The sequence below is a fragment of the Brienomyrus brachyistius genome, chromosome 13 (genome assembly GCF_023856365.1).
Source record: "Brienomyrus brachyistius isolate T26 chromosome 13, BBRACH_0.4, whole genome shotgun sequence".
Taxonomy (NCBI): Eukaryota; Metazoa; Chordata; class Actinopteri; order Osteoglossiformes; family Mormyridae; genus Brienomyrus; species Brienomyrus brachyistius.
Genome location: NC_064545.1, coordinates 18,527,468 through 18,550,388, shown reverse-complemented (window position 1 = coordinate 18,550,388; position 22,921 = coordinate 18,527,468). Strand labels below are relative to the sequence as shown.

Sequence of the window (22,921 nt, the reverse complement as noted above, 5' to 3'; positions counted from 1 at the left end):
CGTATGTTTCTCACCTTGCAAATAGTCTGTAGGGTTCGCAAACTGCACCGATGCTTTTGAAGTAGCTAGTTTTAGGGTTTATAATGGAGTAATACAGATTTTCCATAAAATTTCTTGCGTGAGATAAAAGGCACAAAGTGTGTCATGCCAGATGCATGAGAGTTGGCAACCCAGCTTCTCGGTTGCCTGAAATCAGCAAGGAAATGTGATGTTGAGTGCCCTTCTAGTGAAGGAAGTGGGATGCAGTGCTTTATATCGTGCCCTTACAATGGTCTAAATAGTCGCTATGGGTGCCCTTCCAATGGAGAAAACGTGATGCCATGCCATATAAGGTGCCCTTACAGTTGGGTACATTTGAGGTTCTCTTTCTAGTATAAAAACCTCATGAAGTGCCCTCTTGAGTGCCCTTCCAAGTGAGCAAACATGCTGTAATGCCCTTGTGATCAAGAGCAAAATATCTTTGATGGGAGCCCTTCTAGTGAAGAAAATGAGATATGGTGTCTCACTATGACATGTTGTTTCCAGTAAATGGCGGAAAAGCAGATGAAATGATGCACCTTCTAGATGTTCCTATGTGTAAGAAAAATTGATATATAGGTTGCCACTGTAGCTGGCAAAACAATGACAAAACTGTGGTTAATTTTAACCAGGGATGAAGACTTCACCATACATAGCATACCACTCTACTAGTGGGGTGGGGCAGGTGTTTTTTGTTAAGCAATGCACAACTGAGAGAGCAGGGTCAGCCAGTGCCTGGAGCAACTGAGCTTAAGGGTCTTGCTCAACGGCCTAATGGTGAAATCACTCTGCCGATTACAGCATTTGAACCCACAACCTTCTGATCACGGGCAATATCCCAACCATCAGAAACAGTCACACACCATCAGAAAACTTTAACACTGGAATATGGAGTAAACTTATTTTATAATAAACTTCTAAAGTACTTGAAAATATAGTACAAAGGAAACAGGGTAAAATGTGTCTGAAACAAAACACTAAGCTCAAACTTCATGGCCTCTTAATGCACTTATTGTTCGTGAAGGAGAGGGTTTTCCCCACTTTATCTTGTAACATGCGACATGAAATCGATTCGGCGCTCCCTCTGAGGAAATGAGGCTGTCGCCCCGGCTTTGCCGAGAAAGTGCACAAAAACTCTGGAAGGCTGGGGGAAAGTGCAGGCACGGTGACGAGAAGTGAGGTGGGGGTGAGGATGCGGGTGGAGGGGGCTCACTTACCGATGAAAATGGGGGTGGAGAGTAATTAACTTCAAGCATCACCGGCGACATTCCGCTCTTTAACTTATGGAAATAGAGCGACGCTCTGCGCGCGGGGGCCGTGAGCGCGTGACGGAGGCTGTGACGCGCCGCCTTTTTTTGCGTTTTTATGAATGGAGGGGGAGCTCGAGCCGCCCAGGTTGCTAGTGTAACCAGCAGGGGGACACTGGGGGCTCAGTGAGGTCCGCTTCCCAGTGCGCGTGACGCTGGAACTCGGCAGCGCCGTACTTTTTAACTAACATACCTCTAAAATGATTAATTAGGGTTGTCGGAAGAACATGGTTCTCGCCGTCTCGGTCGCCGATCTTCATCGCATATAACAAAGTTAGCCTGTTTTTTTAGATGCACATGGCATCATTATTTTTTTAAATGAAGCCGAATCGTTGTAGTGATTTTCTTAATTTTGGGAAAAGTGTCCATAGCTAAAAGCCAAAATATACTAATTCTTCATAGCGCGCTGGTTGTGTTTTTTTATTTTATTTATTTGACTGGTTGACTATCTTGGCTGCCATGCACGGTTACGTGATCCGTAGTTAAACGCATGCGACTGTCGATTATCTCTGGTTGTGCAAAACGGCGTCTTATTACTTAAACCTTGAAGGATCTCGAGTGGCCATTTGCTTGGATAACCGAATCGACTAGGCAGACACGGACGTGGGGAATGGCCGCCTGTTTGTCGGCAGAGGAGGAGCAGGTAATGTGTTAAATGTGTCTTCCTGAACATGTGAAGGATATGTTTTGCTCGCGCTAATATAGGAGAATGGATAAGAAAAAGCCGATTAAATAACACGGTTAAATGTATTCGTTGCAAACACGGGGAAATATTCCCTAAAAGTTGGCATGTGGTTAAATAATTGCGGCATAATGTCCTCTTCGTTAAGTGTCGCTTCTTGGTTTTTCAGAGGTACAGGGCCGCCGATTCCTCCCATCACACGTTTATAAGCAGTAGGTGAAGGGAATATCAATAGGGAGAAAGTTTTTCTTTGCTCTAGTTGCGCAGCCCGCAACATAAAGCAAACGCTGGGGAAAGACATTTTGTACCGTGGTTTCGTAACTTAATTTCCGTGAAGGAGCGAGTGGGGTCAATATCTGTAAATTCAAGTAACTAACGAAAAAAAGTACCTCCGCCATTTAAGGAATGTTTGGTCCCTTTAATTTCTTGGCTGGAGGGGCATCTTGCTTAACCCTTTCACTACCGGACACGTCGTTTTCCGTCAGGCTGATTGCTAACTGGCTGCTTTGCTTCAGTTTTGCTTTCGATGAGTTATCCATAGGGTCGGTATTGTACGTCAGCTATTTTCAGAGCCATTGTATTTGCAATTTCTAATTTATTGTCCACGCTTACGCTGGCACTAGAGCCACGTGTGACCGCGGTGAAACGCCGGTCACGTGGCTGCAGGTAGTTTGTTCCGGACGGGGAGGATGCGGTTAGCAGCACAGCCGGAGTGTCCAACAGGAAGTCGTGAACCTGCTACCATATAATCGGAAGCAGCTCATCTGTCAGATTGGACATTTGCGATTTTACTGCACATATTCGGGTCCCTTGAGGCCAGGTGTACTGGACTGTCACGGCCGATCAGGTGTGATTTGACACGCATGGCGTGTCCAACTAGACCGGGTAACAAAATGCATCGAGTCGCTCCGTTTCCTCCCATAACGGTGGGATCATGTGGCGCCGTTTTAGTGTCACAGCTGCTTTCCTGTTGTTTTCCAGAAGGGATCGAAGTATGAGGTCTGAAAACGACACACTGAACTCTTGCATAGATGCTGCTGGAAAGTAATTAATGCAGTCATGGAACAAAACGTGCCATTTTGCACAAAAGCGTTAACTTTGTCCTGTGCACATTCAGACAGAGCAAGAAAACGGCTGGATTAACGAGTAGTAGCGAGCTGTTTGGACGTAATGAAGAAATGAAACGTAGGTTAATGCTGGGTCACTGACGTTAACATGTTTGGCAGGAAATGTCTTGTGTTGTGACTTCCTCTGGTTGGCCTGTGTGATTTGGTACTTTTTCAGATTTTACCATGGATTCGAGGATGTTTAAAAATTCTAGTCAGTAGTTATCACCCACCCAGCTGGTGAAGTTCTTTATTTTTTATTGTGGTAATGTCTTTTTATTTGAAAATGGATTAGGACTTAACCCCCCCCCCCCCTTTTCCCTCCCATCTGGATAGCAGCCCTGTGCTGGCACTTTGCTTCTGCTTTAGGCTGCCTCTGGTAATTGGATCATGGCCCCGTCTATGTCCGGAGGTTGAGTCCCCCCTCCCACCCACCTGGGATTCACCAGCACAGTAGGATTCAGTACTCGGCAGACTCTTCGAAGCATTTACTGCATGCTAGGGACCTTCGTTTTCAAATACGAGAGGCTCCCTTGTACAGATGCTTCTGCGGATGTTCCACGCGTAGCTTAAAACGAAGGGTTTGAAGATCATTATAGTGTGATGCCCAGGCGTTTGTCTTTAATACTATCTGAAGGTAACCTTATGACTGTCAGTGTCCTGTGTTACACATCTAGTATTAGAATGATGTATGACATACATTGTGCATCTGTGTAAACATTGCCACAATTGAATTGGCATGTTCTGAACGAGGGCTCCCTGGCTTTAGTGTTGTCTGAGACGTGTGTTAAGTGCGGCAGCAGAGGCTAGCGCAAAAGCTGTCCCGCATCCTTTAATTCCCCCTGACTTTTTCAAGAGACTGCTCTTTACAAGAACCGCCCACAGCTTCAAGTGTGATTGTCAGGCCGTGGGGCAGCATGAGAACAATTCTCTTGAATGACGAAGAGAGAAAAGAAGAAAAGGGTTTTTTTTTTCACAAGAACATTATCTGTATTAATTTCCGGCTTTATCGGTAATCTCTTCATCTGGTAAAAACATGACTAGACTTTGGGGGTTTGTGTTTTCTCTCTCCCTTTAATTCAGAGTCTTTTTACATAAAAAAATTTTTTTTTTTTCTTTCCTCTGAGATTTGACTTCCAGGAACAGCACTGAGTAGCAGAAGTAGGTGATTATATCAGCATGTCATCTGTGTTTCTAATCATGCTAATGAGGAGATTGCAGCAAGAAGTCAAATGTAGACTCTGGGCCTCAGATTAACCTGTTATTGCATTTGGCCACATGTGCCTGCATTTACGCGGGCGCCTGCGCCCCTGTGTCGGTTCTTTGTATTTTAGAGCTAATTGGTCCTAATCTCACATTTTATAAATATTTTGTCTAGAGGATCACATGTAAAAGAAAAATATAAAAACAGTAGCAAGGAATGAAGTTAATGCCAAGAAAAGTGGGCTTTGACATAGCATCCATATACAGGTATACAGCGCAACATGCAAACAGTAGCAAATGGAGGGTTTGCACAATACTTAAAGTGCAAAACATAGTTGGAAATGGGGGGGCTGACCCCATGGGTGCACTATGTAAAATTCAGCCCACCTATGTATACCCACATTAAAAAACTAACCCATACGATTTAACTACTTGGAAGTGTTTTGGTGATTCGGGGCCTGCCCTGGACCTGCTGCAGAGGTCTGGGTGCACTGTGTTGTGGGTAGCTTTCATAGCCAGTGTTTCATCATTTGCGGGGGAAAGTGTGCATCTTACCATTGTGGGTGGATAACCCACGCAGGGCTGAGGGAAACGGGCAGTCTTGGGTCACGTGAAATCTGGGGCATTAACCAAACAAAGCTGTCGAACAGTGTATAATTTTTGTAGGTGTTCCATATATGGGTCATAACTTTTAACTGTTTTGTCGTTAGATTTCTGTAAATGAGATTAAGCACTCTTAGGGAGAGTAATGACTGGCATGCTTCCCAGTGCAAAGGTGTTCATAATGGCATACAGCATTGGTTTATACATCTGCTTGAGCTGGGTAATGATCACAAATCACTGTTTACAAGAGAGAATCACGGGATTTGACATCCAAAAGGGATTTTTGACTTGGTAACGTAACGGCCCAGAGCTTATGTCAGAAATTATGGGTGACCACCTTCTGCATCGTATCTTCTTAGATGGAGGAGAACTCTAGTCTCTCCTACTACTGAACTCTCATGACGTGATTCTGGGCCGTGGCATCTTCTCTTAAGGGAGGAAAACAAACATTGTGTGATGCGTGAAGAACTGGAAAGACACAATCTCCAGTTTCTGGTGTAAAAAGCTTTGATTCCCGGAGCAGGAGATGATATCAGAGAGAGATGGAACCACAAAAGTGACATAATCACCTCAGTGAAGGTACTATGGTTCACTGTGGTTTGTTGGCAAAGCTGCCTTTCTGAGAAGGAGCATATTTTTTTTTTTTGCTTTTTTTTGAGGAAAAATAATGTACAAGTAACTCCTCGACTGATTTCACATTTTTTAAGTAATGAGTGGAGTAATGTTTTTCCTGATTTTAAACCTACAAGCTCATCTGAAGTAGGTTTTTCTTTTTAAACCACTTGATGATCCATTGCATCTCGCCTGAAATGAGATTTCCATGATTATGCCCATAAACCCAGCAATATTTATTAAACTGCCCAGTTTATGAATATCTCTTAATTGCATAACCTATTACTCATTACCTGTTTTTGCAAGCTTATTTTGTTAACACGTTTTTAAAACATTGTATTATGTTTAAACCCACACAATTCCTGTCCTTAGGTCGTCCGTCGCATTGCCCGTTGGAGCTCATGTATTTTATAATATGTGTGCATTTGAGGACTGGTTGCTAACAGTCTTTTAGAAGCAGTGATATTTTGAGAGTTGTGTTTATGAATTAATTTGAAATTATCATATATAATTTAAACTGGGTTAACACGTGTTGCTTGTTGATATTACTTATAAATCATGAGGACCCAAATTGTGATGCGATTGTGTTGATATACACTGCCAAGGTCAAAACAGTTTTAAGCAGAAGTGTGTTTCTTATGCTTGCTGTTGGGCCTCTTCTTTGTAATTCTTAATCTGTCTTTATAAAGTTGTGCCAGTAATCAGCTTGTTAAAAGGAATTCACCGCCCTTTTCAGCTTAGCCAACAGAATCACCTTGGATTTCAGAAGAAGTTTCTTCTTCCTCTTCTACACTGATAGACCAACTCAGTATTTGTTCTGCAATTTACTCTTTGTTCCTATTTCATGGCTTTCTTGAATGATTCAGTGAAGAGCATTTGCTTCCTGAAGTCTGCGAGAAGCATGTTCTCCATCTGTTTCAGTCCAGGTGGCATTTTTTTCTGTCGTTTGGAGGAAATGTGCGGACGCGCTCGTGATCCTCTTACGGTCCCCTTGAACACTGACACTTTAATTGCTGCCGATGCTGTCTTCCAGAGGCTGGCCGGGTTTCATTTTCAGCTGGCTCCTGTTCAGTGTCTCCGGTTCGGAAGGAGGCGGCGCGGGACAGGCATCATGGAAACCAGGCAATTTAGGCCACCGCTTTGTTCCTAAATTCTGGCTGACTGCAGATTTAAAGGGAGCAGGAAGTGAGGACTAACCTAAGCCCGACCCCACCCCACCCCCACGTATGCACAGAGTTTAATAACTATCAGACAAACACCTACAGCCATTTTGCAGTGCAGACTCGCCAATCCTTCCCCACATCTTGCTTCGGTCCAACCTGCGGCTTCCATACAGTAGACACTGCAGGGTCGTGATGCCGGGGAGTGAGTGAGAGGGCAAAGCATCCTCATGTACAGGGCGCTGTCTGACTAATGATGCTATGCTCTGTGAATACTGGTTTAGAGAAACGCCCGCGAAGTATTTGTGTGTGCGAGGCAGCCTGTCGGACACCATGGTGACGTAACACTGCCTGGGTCAAGGACACTTTCGCTGAGAGCATCCTTCGTGAGCTAGAGCTAATGGATCCCATTTCAGTCTGCTTCCTGTATGAATGATTGATCATTTTAGCTATGAATGAAATGTCAAATCTTCTGTACTTCGGTGATGGTAGAGAGTAGTATCTGAGAAGTGCGTACCAAATGTGTCAGTCCATTGAAACATTTTTGAAACTTAGATTCCCAGGCGGTATCTGCTATCTGGAGAGGTTTTCTGTGCATGTCCTACAGGGGGGAGACCCCAGGGCAGACCCAGGACGTGCTGGAGGGATTATATCTCTCGGCTGGCCTGGGAGCACCTAGGCATCCCCTCTGAAGAGCTGGTAGAGGTGGCTGGGGAGAGGGAGTTTTGGGTACCTCTCCTGAAGTCGCTATCCCTGCGACCTGAACCCTGGACTAGCGGATGGTAATGGATGGATGGATGGTAGATAATTATCTGGATTTCTAGATGAATGAATAAGAATTGTGACACTATTGATCCCCGTTAGCATATTCTCTCTTCACCAGCGCCATCTTGCTCTGCATGACACGCAGACACACATGTAGGTGAAGGTGAGCTTGGTAGCGAAGGGCAGCCACCAGCAGCGGTACCTATGGAGCTGGGGGTTAAGGGCCTCGCTCAACGGCCCACAGACATGGCTGTTCTGCTGAATTGACGTGATCTGGTCATCATAATAATAATGTCTTATTTAATGATAACCCACAAAATATTTTCTACATCTGTCTTTTATTAACAAATGGTCTAAACAGAGTTCTCAGTGTCGTACGCGTAGCGCCCTCGGGTGGTAGGTGCTACCATGGTTATTTGTTGTGGGCGCTGAAAAAAATACAAACCCAAATCACTGTAAAATAACATTATATAACATTTTTGAATACTTTTCAAGGTGATTTCAATTTCTCACATTCCTTGTTATGATGTGTTTGGGCAGGTTTACGTAACCTGCTGGGTCTGCAGTAATCCTTGGCATCACAAAACTTCGCCGTGCCAAACAAGCTCACCCCTCTCACTGAATTAAGAGTGTGTGTGTGTGTGTGTGTGTGTGTGTGTGTGTGTGTGTGTGTGTGTGTGTGTGTGTGTGTGTGTGTGTGTGTGTGTGTGTGTGTGTGTGTGTGTAAGCCCAGGTCACTTGGATTTTCCTTTTTAATCTCCCCTACTTGGGTGGGTAGTAATGGTGATGAATTCCTCCTGTTTATAAATGTTCTGCTGACCTGTAAAGTGGTGGAGGCTCAGGTCTTTCGAAATCCTCCTGTAACCCCTTCCAACCTCAAGAGCTTCGAGGAGGCGTCTCGGGTCTGTATGACACAGCTGGGTAGAATTGTGAAGAACAGGTGTGTGTGTGTGATGTATGTTCATCTAGATATGGTCGTGCAGGCCAAAGCCACGCCAGAATTGCTCTGAAGCACATGATGCAAAATATATGTGTACATTAAATATAAGTGGCATATTTTGAAAGCAGATGGTGACTTGCAAATAAATAGCAGTTGAATTTCCAAATTTCTAAATCTTTCAAAAGTTTCCTGCAGGGATTGTACACCCACAGTAAAAAAAAAAAACAAAAAAAAAACAGGTTATTTTATTGGCTCAAATAGCTGAAATATCTGGGCAGAGATACGCTAAACAGTTTGTTCCTGTTTAAGTGAATTTTCCCGACCTAGAGGATGTGGGAATGTGTTGCAGTCAGGACTTCTCTACATTTCTGTTTAGTTATCATTTGACGTTCGCCACGATGCATCAGGATCAGGGATGTTTAACGTAAATGTGGTTAACCTTCAGCTCAAAATGGCTTCCGCCGTGTTAACCAAACCACCATGTCCCAGAACATTCTACTCGGTAATGAGAGACGTGCCTTTCACCTACAACAGGACACTCCATGTAGTGCGAACGTGGATAACCATGGCCCAGCTTCAGAAGGTATAGGTTTTATTGCAAAGCCTTTATTGCATTCGTGATCATCGAAGGCTTGCCCTGTTACACGAGATGAAGAGTGCAGGCCGTGAATTTATCTGGTCATTTTGGGATTCGGGTGGGGGGGAGGTGGTGTTTGCTTTTATTTCTACGAAGCTGCCGAGAGACCCTGGGGCCGGGAGCAGTGACGTGCGAGGCTTCCGGAGGAGCCTGGAAGCGGAACGCGCTGTCCTTCCTTTTAAATCTGTCGGAGTATAGCGGCTTTACAGTTAAATATAAGGATCGAAAAGCTTTAAAATTACACATTTTTTAATACAGACTAATAAGGAGCATTAAACAGCAATGATAAAAGTGATCAATTACATGCAATATGTAGAATATACAAGCAAAGTACAGTCAAATACAAGTAAACAGCAAGATACTGAAATTTAAAATGGCAGTGATTTTGAAATAAGAATCTATTCCTGAATTTTGAAGTCTAAATTCCGATGGACCTGTAGCTGCTTCTAGGGGGGAGGGGGGAGAAAGGTGACTCTGTGATATATAAAGACCAGCCTTGGACAATGAGCATCTGTCTGTGTTGGTGGATGTCACTATTTTAAGAATGAATGTTTCTGCTCTTTGTTTCGTGAGGGGAAAGTTCTTCTGGGATGCCCCATAGCTGGCATATGCCTGTGATCCGAAAGCGTCAATCATGCCATTCGTGTACAAACCTCCTGGTCTGTCTAGATGTACTTTGTTACCACATTGTAACAATCATAATGTTGCATCCCGTCTGTTTTTATAACCGAAAACCGGCCCAGTATAATTATTGTGTTGGTTTTTCTTTTCCCCTTCTTCCTCAGGCCACAAAGCAGTTTCTGGAGGAGATCAATAAGTGGACCACGCAGCATGGGGTCTCTCCCTTGTCCTGGAACGTGGCTGTCAAGTTTCTCATGGCTCGAAAATTTGATGTCCTCCGAGCCATCGAGCTGTTCCACAGCTATAGGGTGAGTATATGAGTGGAAGTGAATGTACATCGCAGAACGAATCTCCCGGTTACTGGAAAACCAATCATGTTCTATTCAAAAGCTGTATTCCAAAGGTTTCTTGAAAACCACCTTTTCTTCTACTTGCAGAAATAGTATGTTGATTATCCCCCTTTCCGGATAATATTACTGCTGGTTAGTGTGTATGTGAGGGTGGGGGGGGGGCTGATGCAGCCCACTGCCTTTTGTAAAATGCGTCACATTGCATGGGGATCGCTGCCTTATCGCTCTGACCATGCGAGCGTTGGTTCCTGTTCTGCATTCTTCTCACATTCCTGGGAACCCGGCCCCATGCTCTGAGCAGCATAGGAAGTGATCTCAGCGGAGAAACCGAAGAGCCTGGCGGCAGGCTGGCAGATCCGTGCGATGGCCGTGCAGAATGAGAGCTAGCGACTTAGCAGACGTTATCCTAGCATCCCTTACTGCTGGATCAGTAGTTGGCATCACAGCTGTTAGCCTAGCACATGCTACTATCGCATCATTTCTTTGACGTTCTTGGCTGTAGCCCGTTTTAACTACCAGAAATCGATTTAGCAGTTGCCGAAGACCCACCTGTTTGCACAGTTCCATAAGTTACATATTTGCCGCCCTGTGCTCTGGAGTAATCATGTCACCGTTGGATGTTAAACCTGAAAACTGCTCTAGGGGAATTAGAGCTGTGTTTCCAAACCTGGTCCTCAGACCCCTGCCAGACAGTTCACATTTTTGCTCCCTGCCAGACAGTTCACATTTTTGCTCCCTGCCAGCACTCAGTAATATGTGGATTGTCAGTGTTTCCCTCAGGACCTGATTGGGAAACACTCAGATGGAGGCCTGACCCTCTGCCCCATGCTTTGCTCTCACCTGCGTATGTGTGAGCTGTTGGAGAACAAGATGTAAAAACGAAATCCTTCCTATGCAACTGTGCTGGCACATCTGCAAATGAAGTATCATCGTATTCATAACTCAGTGTAGGGGAAGCCTGATCCGATGTTTAAATAGTAGGACAATGGAGTAATCTACCAATTTTTAATCTGACAATTTCATTGAGTAATTGTTTATAATATATAATACATTGCATTTGGTGTAAGGCAAGAACACATTAACCATTACAGAGTCCCACATGTGATCAGTATAAGGCAGTCTGATTCATTTACGTTGCATGTTTCTGGACAGTGGAAGGAAACTGGAGACAGCACACTGGGTGAAAATGCAACCCCTCACACACAAAGCGGCAGTGTGCAGTGACAGCACCCCACACCGCACCCTGCTAGGCTTGCCCAATGTGCGATGTTAATATGAACATATGATCATGCGCATGCAATTGTCACATGGCAAGGACTGTTATAATCTGCTGGTACTGCTGGGATTAGAAACAAAATTTAGTGAGCTTTGCAATTTTAACAGTGATTCCTTTTCAAAAATATCTAGTGTATGTTTAAAAATAATATCTAAAGTTTACCGCTTTTGCATGAGCTCTGACTGTCATAATCATTCTCGTCCTTGCTGTTTGATTCACTCATACATCATATGGGTCATTCGTGAGAAATTTTATAACATAGGCGAACGAAGAGGAGAAAATCGAACAAGAACCTGTGATGGAAAGACATTTCTCTTCTGCAGTGTGGGAATATTTTGTATTTCAGTAGAGGATACTGAGCAAAAGCTAGTGATTTATCAGCACTGCTTTGGGTCTGCTGGCAATATCACCAACTTAACTGACAGAATTTGTTAGGTAGATAAGTTCATTTTGGCTGTATAGTTAATTTTCAACTCAAATACCGTTCAGCCCTAATCACAATATGTTCCCAAAAAAGATTTTATGTTTAATATGTACCGTATTATGTAAGATGATACAGCTAAGTGACAGGGCTAACTCTCGTTGTAACATTGATTATTTTGGCAAAGAGGAAGTAGAAAGTAAATTATGCAAAATAATATAAAGTCAAAGTGATGAGAGACAGGGTAGGCTGCTCCGAAAGGCTAATGGGTGCATATCTATGGCTAACTTTGCATCAGTCTTCTTCAAGATGCATTTGTATTGCAGTCCTGCTGCGGAACATTCAAGTTCTGCTCTGCAATACTGACAGACGACTGCATTCTCATCCACTCTTAATGCAAAGTGCTTCCACACAACTGATGCTTTCGCTCTTTATCTGCACCCTCATGCACAACGGGTATGGTAGTTTGCAAAGTGAAACTACCCCCCGACCCCAGCCGCTGGTAACCCGTGGAGCTTAGTGTGAGCTCTTGCAGACCTCTGTCCCTGTTGTGGCAAGGTGAAGTGAGTAGTGTTACATATCAGGTTGCATAATTGCTTGCCGGTGGCTTTCAGCCGAAACTCTCGGTCAGGACAGTGGCTCTGGCGAATCCGGCCGAAGGTGATAATTGCGACACTGTAAGCCGAGTCCCATAGAGGTGTCTCGGCTCCTCTTCCTGGCTGTGCGCAGTAGAACCTGCGCTTATTTTCCTGCACATGCGCGTTCCAGGAGACTCGTCTCAAGGAGGGCATCGTCAAACTCCAGCCTCAGGAGGAGCCTCTGAGATCCGAGCTGTTGAGCGGGAAGTTCACTGTGCTGGTGAGTATGGGATGGGGAGGGGAGGGGTACACACAGGCTGGGGCAAAAACAAAAGCACGCATCGCAACATGCAGTGATGCTGCTTCCCAGCGGTGGACGGCTGTGGGTGTTGTCACGGCAACCGTCCCATCTTCATCTCTGGCATCTGCCCTGCTGTCGTCATGGGAGCTGTGGGGATGCCTAGGGATTGGTCACAGGAATTTGGGGAGGAGCGTAAAACTTCAAGGCAATGAGCCGAACAGTACTGTATGCTGCAGAGTCCGATCTCACTGACAGGCATTATCAATCACCCCCCCCGCTGACGCTGACACACAAAGCGATCTCGCACGGTTCATCAGCCAACCTCACATCCGGTCAAAAGTATTTTTAGCTATGAGTTAAGAGGGGAAACAGCCTGACTCTGTTCCCACACAAGCAAAGTGACCCTTGTAAACATTTGAAATTCGGCTACTGAAGCTTATCGCACTCATGCTGGTTTTTGGAAGTGGGGGGGGCCCTCTCTCTCTCTCTTTTTTTTTTTTTCCCCCTGCATGTTTTGGTTACTGTTGCTTAGCAAAGTGGGATGTGAAACACCAGTATTGCTGGCTCGGTCGGCTCGCTGACCGCAGGAAACCTATTCAACGATTCGTCTGAATCCGGCCGCCCCAGGACATTTTATCATGATTGACCGCCTGTAATGCGCTTCTCAGCATTTTAACAGCTGGATCTCCTGAAATGCTGTGTAATGGCGTCTATATCTCTCTTCTCTAGAAACTCATTTGAGTCCGCTTGAATCCGCCTTCCCTTCTGCCTGGCGCCGCTCCCTTTTTAGGTTTAGTTTGCTGTGGGCTCCCTCGTGTGGACAGTGTTGGAATGGCACATTCTCTCTCTTCGAGTCCAAAGCAGTTTCAAGATGCCTGGGCAAAATCCACAAAGCAGAACATGCAATTAAATACACCAGCAGTACGAGGGGCTTGAAAAACAAGGGCTAGTAACACTGTATGAGTACTAGAATAATATTTTTAGTGTTTTACTGTTGAAGTAATGAAAGAAAATCAGGTTTTTTTGCCAACTAATAGGTTTTTTGAGCCTCTGCTTAAAGCAAAATTTAAGATTAACTTGTCTAATAGCATTGAATACCACAGTTATGATACAGGGACCCTCTGGGGAAACTCCATCTTCCCCCTCCTTTCAGGATGCCCGTGATCCAGCTGGGGCCTCCATCGCCCTCTACACTGCCAAGTTGCACCACCCCAACAAGACGGGAAACCATGTGGTCCTGCAGGCCCTCTTCTACTTGCTGGACAGAGCTGTGGAGAGGTGCAGCACTGGGGGGGGGGGGTGTACTTGTTCCCTTAGTCTCACCTGTGTATTTGCAGGCACCCATAGATGTGTCAGGGGACAAGTTCTGAAAGTCTGGCATCTTCATTGGGTCCCCGCTTTCTCTCTCTGATTTCCTCACAGTTATGAGACGCAGAGAAACGGCCTTGTGTTCATCTATGACATGGCTGGCTCTAGCTACACCAACTTTGAGCTGGACCTCAGCAAGAAGATACTGAATCTACTCAAGGTTCGGGGATGCATATGACATCACTCACCTAACACTGGAATGTTTCCTCCAAAAGCTCTGTGATGGTGTTAATCTCATTTTTAGTATCAACTTAAATGCTGTCTGTAATTTTAATAATGGCAAATAACGATTTGAAATCACTTTTGTTTTGAAGACACAAGATTGTTGTATATATGTCGTGTACACTTTTCAGACGGGATCCTCCTTGGATGTGTTTGTGGGCTCAGACATGGCATGTCGTCGGAGCATCATTAGGCTAGTCTATACGTACCGGTGTCTTTTGCCTGCTTTCCTGCAGGGGGCGTTCCCAGCCAGGCTGAAGAAGGTGTTCATCGTGGGAGCACCGGTGTGGTTTCGTGTGCCATACAACCTGCTGAGCCTGCTGCTGAAGGAGAAGCTGAGAGAGAGGGTGGGTGGGCTGGCCTGGGCTCGGGGGGGGGGGGGGGGGGGAGGGGGGTGGAGAGAGACAGCCCACTTAATCACACCTATGCCCATATTTGCAAAGCGTCTGAGTAGGAAAACACTCATAAAAGTGACGATGATTTTGGTCCTCACTTGTTGTACTCCCAGCTCAGACAGGATTTAGGAGAAACTCCAGAGCTGTGCTAAGCCACTAGAAGCTGCCAGACAATGACCATCAGGTGGAGATCTGCACGCACATCCCAGCAAACGACAGACAACACGGAGCTTACAAAATATCGGGTTGATAGAGATGGAATTTTATTCGTTGCAAATATAACAAGTGACGTAATCGCTCCATCTACAAGGCGAAATCATGTGCAGTCTGACGAACTTAAAGTTCACCATCATTTATTTGTGCAACATCAGAGAACTACAAAACGTCACCATGATTTGGTAGGAGAATTACAGAATGCCGGCATTAAAGCCATTTGCCCACTCGGGGTGTTGCGAAATCATCCCGTCACTTTCTGCCAAACGTGACCCCCTCCTCTTAGCTGGGGGTGGGCAGAGGAAGCTCTTTACTTCTCGCGTGCTACGCTGAGGCAGGACAAACTCTTACCCTACTGAGACTCTTGGCACGATTTCTAGGATTGATTCTGAGATGCTTTATAAATACAGGCACTGGTTCCTGTAAAGGTTTAGAGTGTCATCTTTTAACTTTTTTTATTCCTGTTGTCTTTAGCTGCTCTGTATTGATGAATCCAAAAACAGGGTGAAACTGCAGTTTGACTTATTTGCCAGATCCTTACTGGGATCAGTAATTGCAAGAGTGTCCTCACCAGTGGCTTCTTTAAAGCTCTATTTACGCTGCTCCAGTCACCTAGACCTGTGTGTGTGTCTGTCTGTGTGTACAGTCTCTGTGCTGTGTGCAAACTGCTTGGCCTTCTCAGCTTCTCTCCTGCTGTCAGGCAGATCCATTTCACTTGCTTCCAGGTTAGATTTCCATTATCGTGGCATCATGAGGCCGCTCATGTCTGTCCACATGTTGCTTGGCCCCCTGGGAGGTCATTGCATGAAAGGGATGGGTTGTTATGTTTCATTCCTCCTGATGGCAAAAACATTCAGGCTGCAGGCTAAACCTGTATAGATAGACTCAACTTTTTGCAGTCATATGTTAAGAAACAGCATTCAAAGGTGTCTTCCAGGATGTCCTGTTGTAGATTTCCTGCACTGTTCTGTGAGAGATTCTCTGAATGAAATCTATACCTCGAACCCCCCAAAGAAGGGGGGGGAAAACAGCTGGACTAGGAAGTTGATTTAATGGCCATGATACATTTTTGGCACATTTGGTACATTGACCTCCGCTCAGGTGACCATGCCCACAAAGACAGCATGTACAGCCTGTCCTTCATCACTCCCTGTCTGGGCTTTGACCTTAATGGTGTTCACAAATGTCGTGTATAACATGCCCCTTAATTGTTCAATGAAAATTGACCGCGGACATTTTTTTTTCACCCAATGTTGTGTTGTGGAATGGAGATGATGTATTGAGGAATAATGTAGCTGGTTTATTATACAGCGGGTTTACATGGTGATTTACATGTTTGGAGTCTGGTTGGGAGTTTGGCCAGGAGGTCCAGTGTACCTCTGTACGAATGTAGGAGATCGTAGGAGTTTCCATGCTGAAAAGTTTGAGGAGAACCTTGGCTGTCTGATCAGGGAGTCAGCACCCGTCAAGGTCCAGCCTTCCGAGGATGCTTTATCACTGAGCCATCTGCCTCCCCTTAACTCGAATTATTCTCATTGTCTCCCTTTGACTCGCTGCAGGTCCAGATGGTAAAGATGGCCGACCTCCGGCAGCACCTACCTCAGGATTGCCTGCCCCAACACTTGGGCGGCTTGCTGGTCCTGGACGCGTGCGGCTGGAACCGGCAGCTGCTGGCAGGCCAAAACAGCTGCGTGGACCCGGTGGACGAGCTGGTGGGCTTGCCCCCACGCAGCGTCTCCATCCACACCCCTGGTTCTGATGCCATGAGCCTGGTCGAACTGGCGGCTCACGTGGCCCGGGTTCAACGCGTTGGTATCTACCAGGAGTACGAGGACATCCGAAAGGAGATGCCATCCGGAACCTTCCACTGTGCCCTGTGAGTGCACGTGTTAACCGCTAAGACCTCAGATAACATCTCTGAGTTTAGCAGATGGTCTTATGGTGTGGTCACGTGTGCAGTGATGGAGTGAAGAGCTGAAGATAAATGGTTACAAGACACTGGTTTAGCAGCCGAGTTCATTCTCAGTGCAGCCAAATGCTTTTGTCCATGCAGGACTCCTGTGAACCAGGAAAGGAACCGTTATGGGGATGTCCTGTGTCTTGACCAATCCCGAGTCCACTTGAAACCAAGGAAGGGAGAGGTACGTCTCACCCGAACTAAGAAAGATTCACAGTAGGACTTAAGTATCGTTTCTGAGGAAGCAATCTGCATTTTATCCATCCTTGACCTCTCTGAGAGAGAAACCTACAGAGCTGACTATGTAGACGTGGCATGGACAGCTTTGTAAATTTAAACAGGCTGCGCTGTGTTGTCCAGCCCAATCTTATCCGCATTTTCCAGTCATGTGACCCTTTTTACTGGAGAATCAGAATGACGACCTCAGTGCTCAGGCAGTTTTCCCCTCGGAGTCCGGGAACAGAATGAAGTTTTGGAACGGCCTCTCGTTTTCACCTTTGCTCTTTGTTTGCTCAGCAATCCTGCTGTTTGTTCAGTCCTGTTGCCTTATTATATTCATCACCCGCTGCAAACTAGCAATCAGAAAAGCTGTCCGTGAAGCTACTGTGGTGACCAGCTGTTTTTTTTTTTTTTTTATTCCCTCAGATTTCTGACTACATTAACGCCAGCTTTATGGACGGATACAAGCAGAAAAATGCCTACATCGGCACTCAAGGTACGAAGACCTGCAGTCATTAAATGCAGCACCCTTCAGGGCCCAGCCTTCCCTAAACTCTGCTGGAGTCTTGGTGCTTTTATTTGGAACCAGGGGAATAGTGCCTCAAAACATTAAATCAAAATATAATGACCACCTCCACAAGAAGTGAATAATGTTTGACTGTCTAGTGACAGTGGTACGTGTCAAGGTATGGGATATATTTGATGGTAAGTCAACATTCGGTACTCATAGCTGACATGCTGAATGGAGAAGAAATGGGCAGGGATAAGGATCTAAGTGACTGACAATGACCAAGTCATTATGGCCAGGCTACTAGGTCAGGGCATCCCCAAAACGTCAAGGCTTGTGGGGCACTTATGCTCGGACACGGTGAGATCCTACTGAGAGCGGTCTGAGGATAGAAAAACCATGGAATGGCATCAGGTGTTGGGTGGCTACGACTAGACACAGAATGCAAATGAGGGCTGTCGCATCTACTGCATTTCAGCAAAAGTGCTACTGTGGCACAAATGGCAGATAATTTTGATGATGGTTGTAGGACTAATGTGTCACAACGCACAGTGCATCGGGCCCTGCTGCGTGCGAGTCTGTAGCCGCAGGCCTGTCAGATTGCCCGTGCTGACCCCAGCACAGCGTTGAACGCGCTAACGATGGGCATGCAAGCATCCGAACTAGGTCTTGAGACAGCATAAGGTCGCCTGTTCCGACGAATCCCATTTTCTGTTGCATCAAGTGGGGAGGCGGGTACACCCCGAGCACCTGTAGGATGCGCTGGACCGGCAAGTGAAATCCACAGCTGCTTAGCCCATGCACAGCGGGTCTCCATGCACTGCGTGTAGTGACGCATTATTCCCATGTCCATCATCAAAATTATCTGCCATTTGTGCCACCGTAGTCCTTCAGTGGGTACTCACCATGACTTACTGTGAGCACTCCACGAGCGTTGATGTTTCGGAGATGCTCTGACCTGGACTGACCGTAATCATATGGCCCTTATCAAAGCCACTCAGATCTTCATCCCTGGCCATTTCTACTGTATTCAATATGTCTTCCGTGAATATTTGCTTGCCAACTACAATATCCCAGACCTTAACATGCACCGTTTTTACTGGAAGGCGAATATCGGTCATAATGCTTTGGGTCATTGGTGTAAAGGCCATTCCTGGAGGAAATGTATAGTCTAATTCGATAACGTGTATATCTGTATTTTGGTTATCCATATAACTTAAAACAAACAGCATTTCAGGGATTCTTCAGGAAAATAACTGCCTTTGCCCATTTCTGCAGGACCTTTGGAGAAAACCTACAGCCATTTCTGGAGGATGGTCTGGGAGCAAAATGTTCTGGTCATGGTTATGACGACAAGGTACCATTCCTTTGGGCTTTACCAAATTCCAGTCGGAACATTCCTTAAGTGTCCACTAGGTCACTGACCTTCAAAGTTAGCACTTTGACTACATCCAGATGTTCTGTGACAGGTCCACCTGAACATTAATGGCCATGTAAGGTTCTGTGTGTAAGGTTTTTGTTTCTACATGTTAGTAATGTCATAAATGGTCTGATTTCTCAATTTTTCTGGTCTCTTGTACCCAAATGCATTTTCGAAAATAACATGAAAGTAACTTTTAAATGGTACTGAGAGCGCTTGCTAAGAGGGGGTGGGGCTTCTGTGTTCCGGGTCCACAGAACAGACGAGGGGGGGCGCCATAAGTGCGGTCAGTATTGGCCACCGGAGGAGGGGGGCCAGGAGGTGTATGGCCATATCGCTGTGGTAAACCAGCGAGTGGACCGGCATTCCCACTACAATCAGACCACGCTGGAGCTGCACAACACCGAGGTAGGGGCTAACCACCCAAAGCACTCTGCCTCCATATTGACTGACTGCAAGGCTGATGGCAACACGTTGAGTGCCACCCAGTGGATGGGAGGTGCTGGTACACCTGACATTTATAGGATGTTTTGAGGCTGGTTTTTTAAATGAATATAACATTGTATCAGGGTGGCATGAGCCACACCATAGCTTCAGATCTTCCAGGCCCTTCCTGGTTAAGTGAACTAGCACATCTCCAACTGCCTAAGACTTTGCACAGTACTGTATGTAGGATGACGGGTGGCTTTGAGTGACCATGATACTGTTTGTGACCCTGTCTTCACCCAGAACTGTGAGCAGAGGCAGGTCACCCACTTCCAGTACCTCAGCTGGCCGGACTACGGTGTTCCCACCTCCGCCGTCACACTCATCGACTTCCTGGGCACTGTGAAGCGACAGCAGAAGGCAGCTGTCAAGGCCGCCCAATCACGGTGGAACCTTCGTGAAGGACCGCCCATGGTCGTCCACTGCAGTGCTGGGATTGGCAGAACAGGTGTGGGAGAATCTCTGCATTTGCACATTGCATAGAACACTTTGTTTTGGTCAGCAGGTGGTGTAACACTTAAGGAATTGTAGTTGTACTCCCTGTTGTACTTTGGAGATCTCTCTAAAAATACACCCTGATTTTGGTTTTAATAGCAGTGTCACACATAAATGAATAAGTGATGCTTTTCCAATTTCCAAGTTTTATGTTACCATTTCAGTTTAATGCTTAGAACCTGACAAAAGCTAAACGGGTTAATTTTTTATCACATTTATAAATCACAGGCTCCTAACTTTGGATATGCAGCGTGGGTTTGTTGTTTGAGGCAAAAATGCCGACTAAGTTTCATTCTCAAAATTTCACTTTGCCAATCATGGCGTATATAGGCAGAAAAACGAGTGATAAACATTCAGCATTAGACTCAATAGCCAGCTGCTATATCCGTGTGTATCATAAACTAAGCAGTATTTTTTATTTGTTTCTTTCAGATGTTATAAAATAATAAATATTAAAAAAAACATGCATTGCTGTCTATCAGAACTTCAAGTTACCAAATGGATGCAAAATCTTACATTCGTTTCTGCCTGGCACTAACCATGTATTCCTTCACAATACTAAGGCATAGAAAGGTCCCCAATGAAGCCCCTGCATTCCCACATCATAGACACTCTAATCTCAGCATTTATAGGATTATATTTGTATTGCCTGCAAATTTTTATATTAGATGAGACAAATTAATAAATTTCAATAGGCGCAAGTAGTTCTTCCCTAATGTAAATGATATCAAGATACTTTCAGCGTTTACACTTCAAATTATAACACATCTGAGCAGCTCAGAATGTCCTGAAAACAAAACCGTAAAGCGTATGTAGCCAACTCATGTACGTGCAGTGTAACAGGCGTAAGATCAGAGGGACAGAAAAACGCTCAAACTGGATGGGATTCGAAGGGTTAATTAGTGTTCAGATTATAGTTTGTATTGTCAAGTTGTTAATGTGATTTGGATTTCAGTGTAATTTGGATTTACATCTATATAGTGTGGAAACTTCGGCTCTAAAGTACCACAATGCCCTGCCCTGGGATCAGTCTCTTGGTGACTTTTTCAGGTCTCTGTTACTGACCACCAGCCCTTTACAGACCCCCCCCCCCCCCCCATTTGCCTAAGCATCTCTCCTGTGCCATCCACCCCCACCCGGCTGCAGGGACGCTGTGTGCCCTGGACATCTGCCTGTCCCAGCTGCAGGATGTGGGCACGCTGAACATCTGGCAGACAGTCCGCCACATGCGAACACAGCGGGCCTTCAGTATCCAGACCCCAGAGCAGTACTACTTCTGTTACTCTGCCATCCTGGAGCACGCTCGGGGGCGGGACCTGCTCTGAGGCAATCGGTGAGGCCACTGCACTGAGGGGAGGCTGGGCATCCTGCAGGGCCAGCAGTGATGGTGCCCATGGGATGAACAAAACATAACTGACTGCATACAGAAAGGTGACCTTCCTCTCTGGATCCCAGTTGGGCTGGAGACAAGACACCAGTTAAAGGTTCTTGACCTTCACTTGAATGAGAACACCCAGACTTCATTAGACTTCCCCCCCCCCCCCCCCATTATTATAGTCTGAGTATTCTGTGAAGTACTGTACAGCTAATTATTTGAAGTGTTTAAGGTACTCGTTGCAGTCTAATTGGTCTCTATCATGTTAAGCACCTTCACATCATCCCAGCGAGGGGTTGCTTTCCAGTTCCTGCAAAGTTGTCGCCGGATAATGTGTCAATATTGAGTCTTTAGCTGGGCGCTTTATCCTGATACTGTCCTGATAACTGTCAGCAATTAGCACTTCATTTCAAGACCTCAAAGATCTGATTAGTTTGTGGCCCGTTCCAGGCCTCTGGGGAGACCAGACCGAACTTGTGAAGATACCTCCATATTTTTTTTCCCTCCAGTAAGATAGCTGTCTGCTTAAGATGCAGGATGCATTCAAGGGAAAACTGGGTCTGGATTTTCTGCTTATCAGCAGTGTCATGATATTTTCAACTGACGACAGCAGGGAAAAACTATGCTGAAATGAAGGGGGCAATGAAGCAGCAGTGTGTTATTGTTTTGTATGTATGTATGTATGTATCTATGTATGTAAATCCTTGCAGATGGTTTTGTGAGCACATTCTCCTGTCCACCACCTAGCCAATGCTAATATATAAGGGCCTGAATGTTATAAGTACAATCCAAGTATTTTTAAAAGCTTCCTATCCAAAGATTGCTTAATGGTTTCTGCAACCAGTGCATACACAGTGTATTGTGTGAAACGCCTTCTGTCCCACACTGACTGCATTCCACGACAGTTCTGTGACCAGCCCATTTCCATAAAGACCACTTCATTTACTCTTGTTTTTAATTTTGAAATATTTTAAAATAGATTTGTGAATAAACAACCAGTATCTTGCCGGGGTTAATAACGTTGTACCAATAGAATCCAACTGATCTCGAATTTGTGTTTGTTAGTACTGCTATTCTGAGACCACCTCCTCTGAATCAGGAAGTTGCTCAGTCACTAAGATGACCATGGCTGAAGGTATGAATCTTCCTCTCCTGCCACAGAGGGGCTGTGGATGGCTGTCCTCAGAGAGACCGTCCGGTCCCTTTTCGAATGATTTAAACCACCTGGGATCTCGTTCTGTGGCTCTTGGCACCAGTGTATTCCATTCTGCCATTCCTACCTGACATTCTGCTGCTGAATTCATATTCAATTTGCTTGTTCTGTACCTCACAACTTTTTCTTTGACTCCTCTGCACTCGTATTTCATCTACAGCGCAAACCGTGTAAATCCCATTTTATCATTTACTTCACAGGTTTTCTAATTTTTTATTTACTTAACTTATATTTTAACTTTCTGGTATAACTAATATAATTTGTGTATGATTATTACAAAACAATCAAATTTGATATACTTGCTTTATAATTACCCATGTATTTTTTTTTTATATGGTTTTGTTTTATGGCAACGTTCTTTGTTCTGTCAGTAATATTTAAGTGGAAGATCCTCATTGAACCGTCTAATCCCCAAAAGGAGTCCAAAAGTAAGAGGTTTAAACTCATTAAATGGAAAAGTTATCCCTTCA

At 45.2% G+C, this 22,921-nt stretch overlaps 1 protein-coding gene across 1 annotated transcript; it reads left to right on the top strand.

Annotated features, from left to right (window-relative positions):
• Positions 1 to 1,389: 1,389 nt before the first annotated feature.
• ptpn9a (protein tyrosine phosphatase non-receptor type 9a) lies at positions 1,390 to 22,921 on the top strand. The gene is made up of 13 exons (XM_048972999.1): positions 1,390 to 1,968; positions 9,819 to 9,962; positions 12,470 to 12,559; positions 13,734 to 13,858; positions 14,003 to 14,108; positions 14,407 to 14,517; positions 16,338 to 16,654; positions 16,832 to 16,919; positions 17,381 to 17,450; positions 18,741 to 18,819; positions 19,140 to 19,290; positions 19,612 to 19,816; positions 21,010 to 22,921. The coding sequence occupies exons 1-13, from the start codon at positions 1,936 to 1,938 to the stop codon at positions 21,186 to 21,188; spliced, it is 1,698 nt and encodes a 565-aa protein (XP_048828956.1). The 5' UTR covers positions 1,390 to 1,935; the 3' UTR covers positions 21,189 to 22,921.

Bases quoted from the DNA above. Each gene is read 5' to 3' on its own strand.
- ptpn9a (XM_048972999.1), top strand. From the start codon at position 1,936: ATGGCCGCCTGTTTGTCGGCAGAGGAGGAGCAG. The intron at 16,920-17,380 runs GTACGTCTCACC...TTATTCCCTCAG, and splicing joins TGAAACCAAGGAAGGGAGAG to ATTTCTGACTACATTAACGC. The intron at 19,291-19,611 runs GTAGGGGCTAAC...GTCTTCACCCAG, and splicing joins TGGAGCTGCACAACACCGAG to AACTGTGAGCAGAGGCAGGT.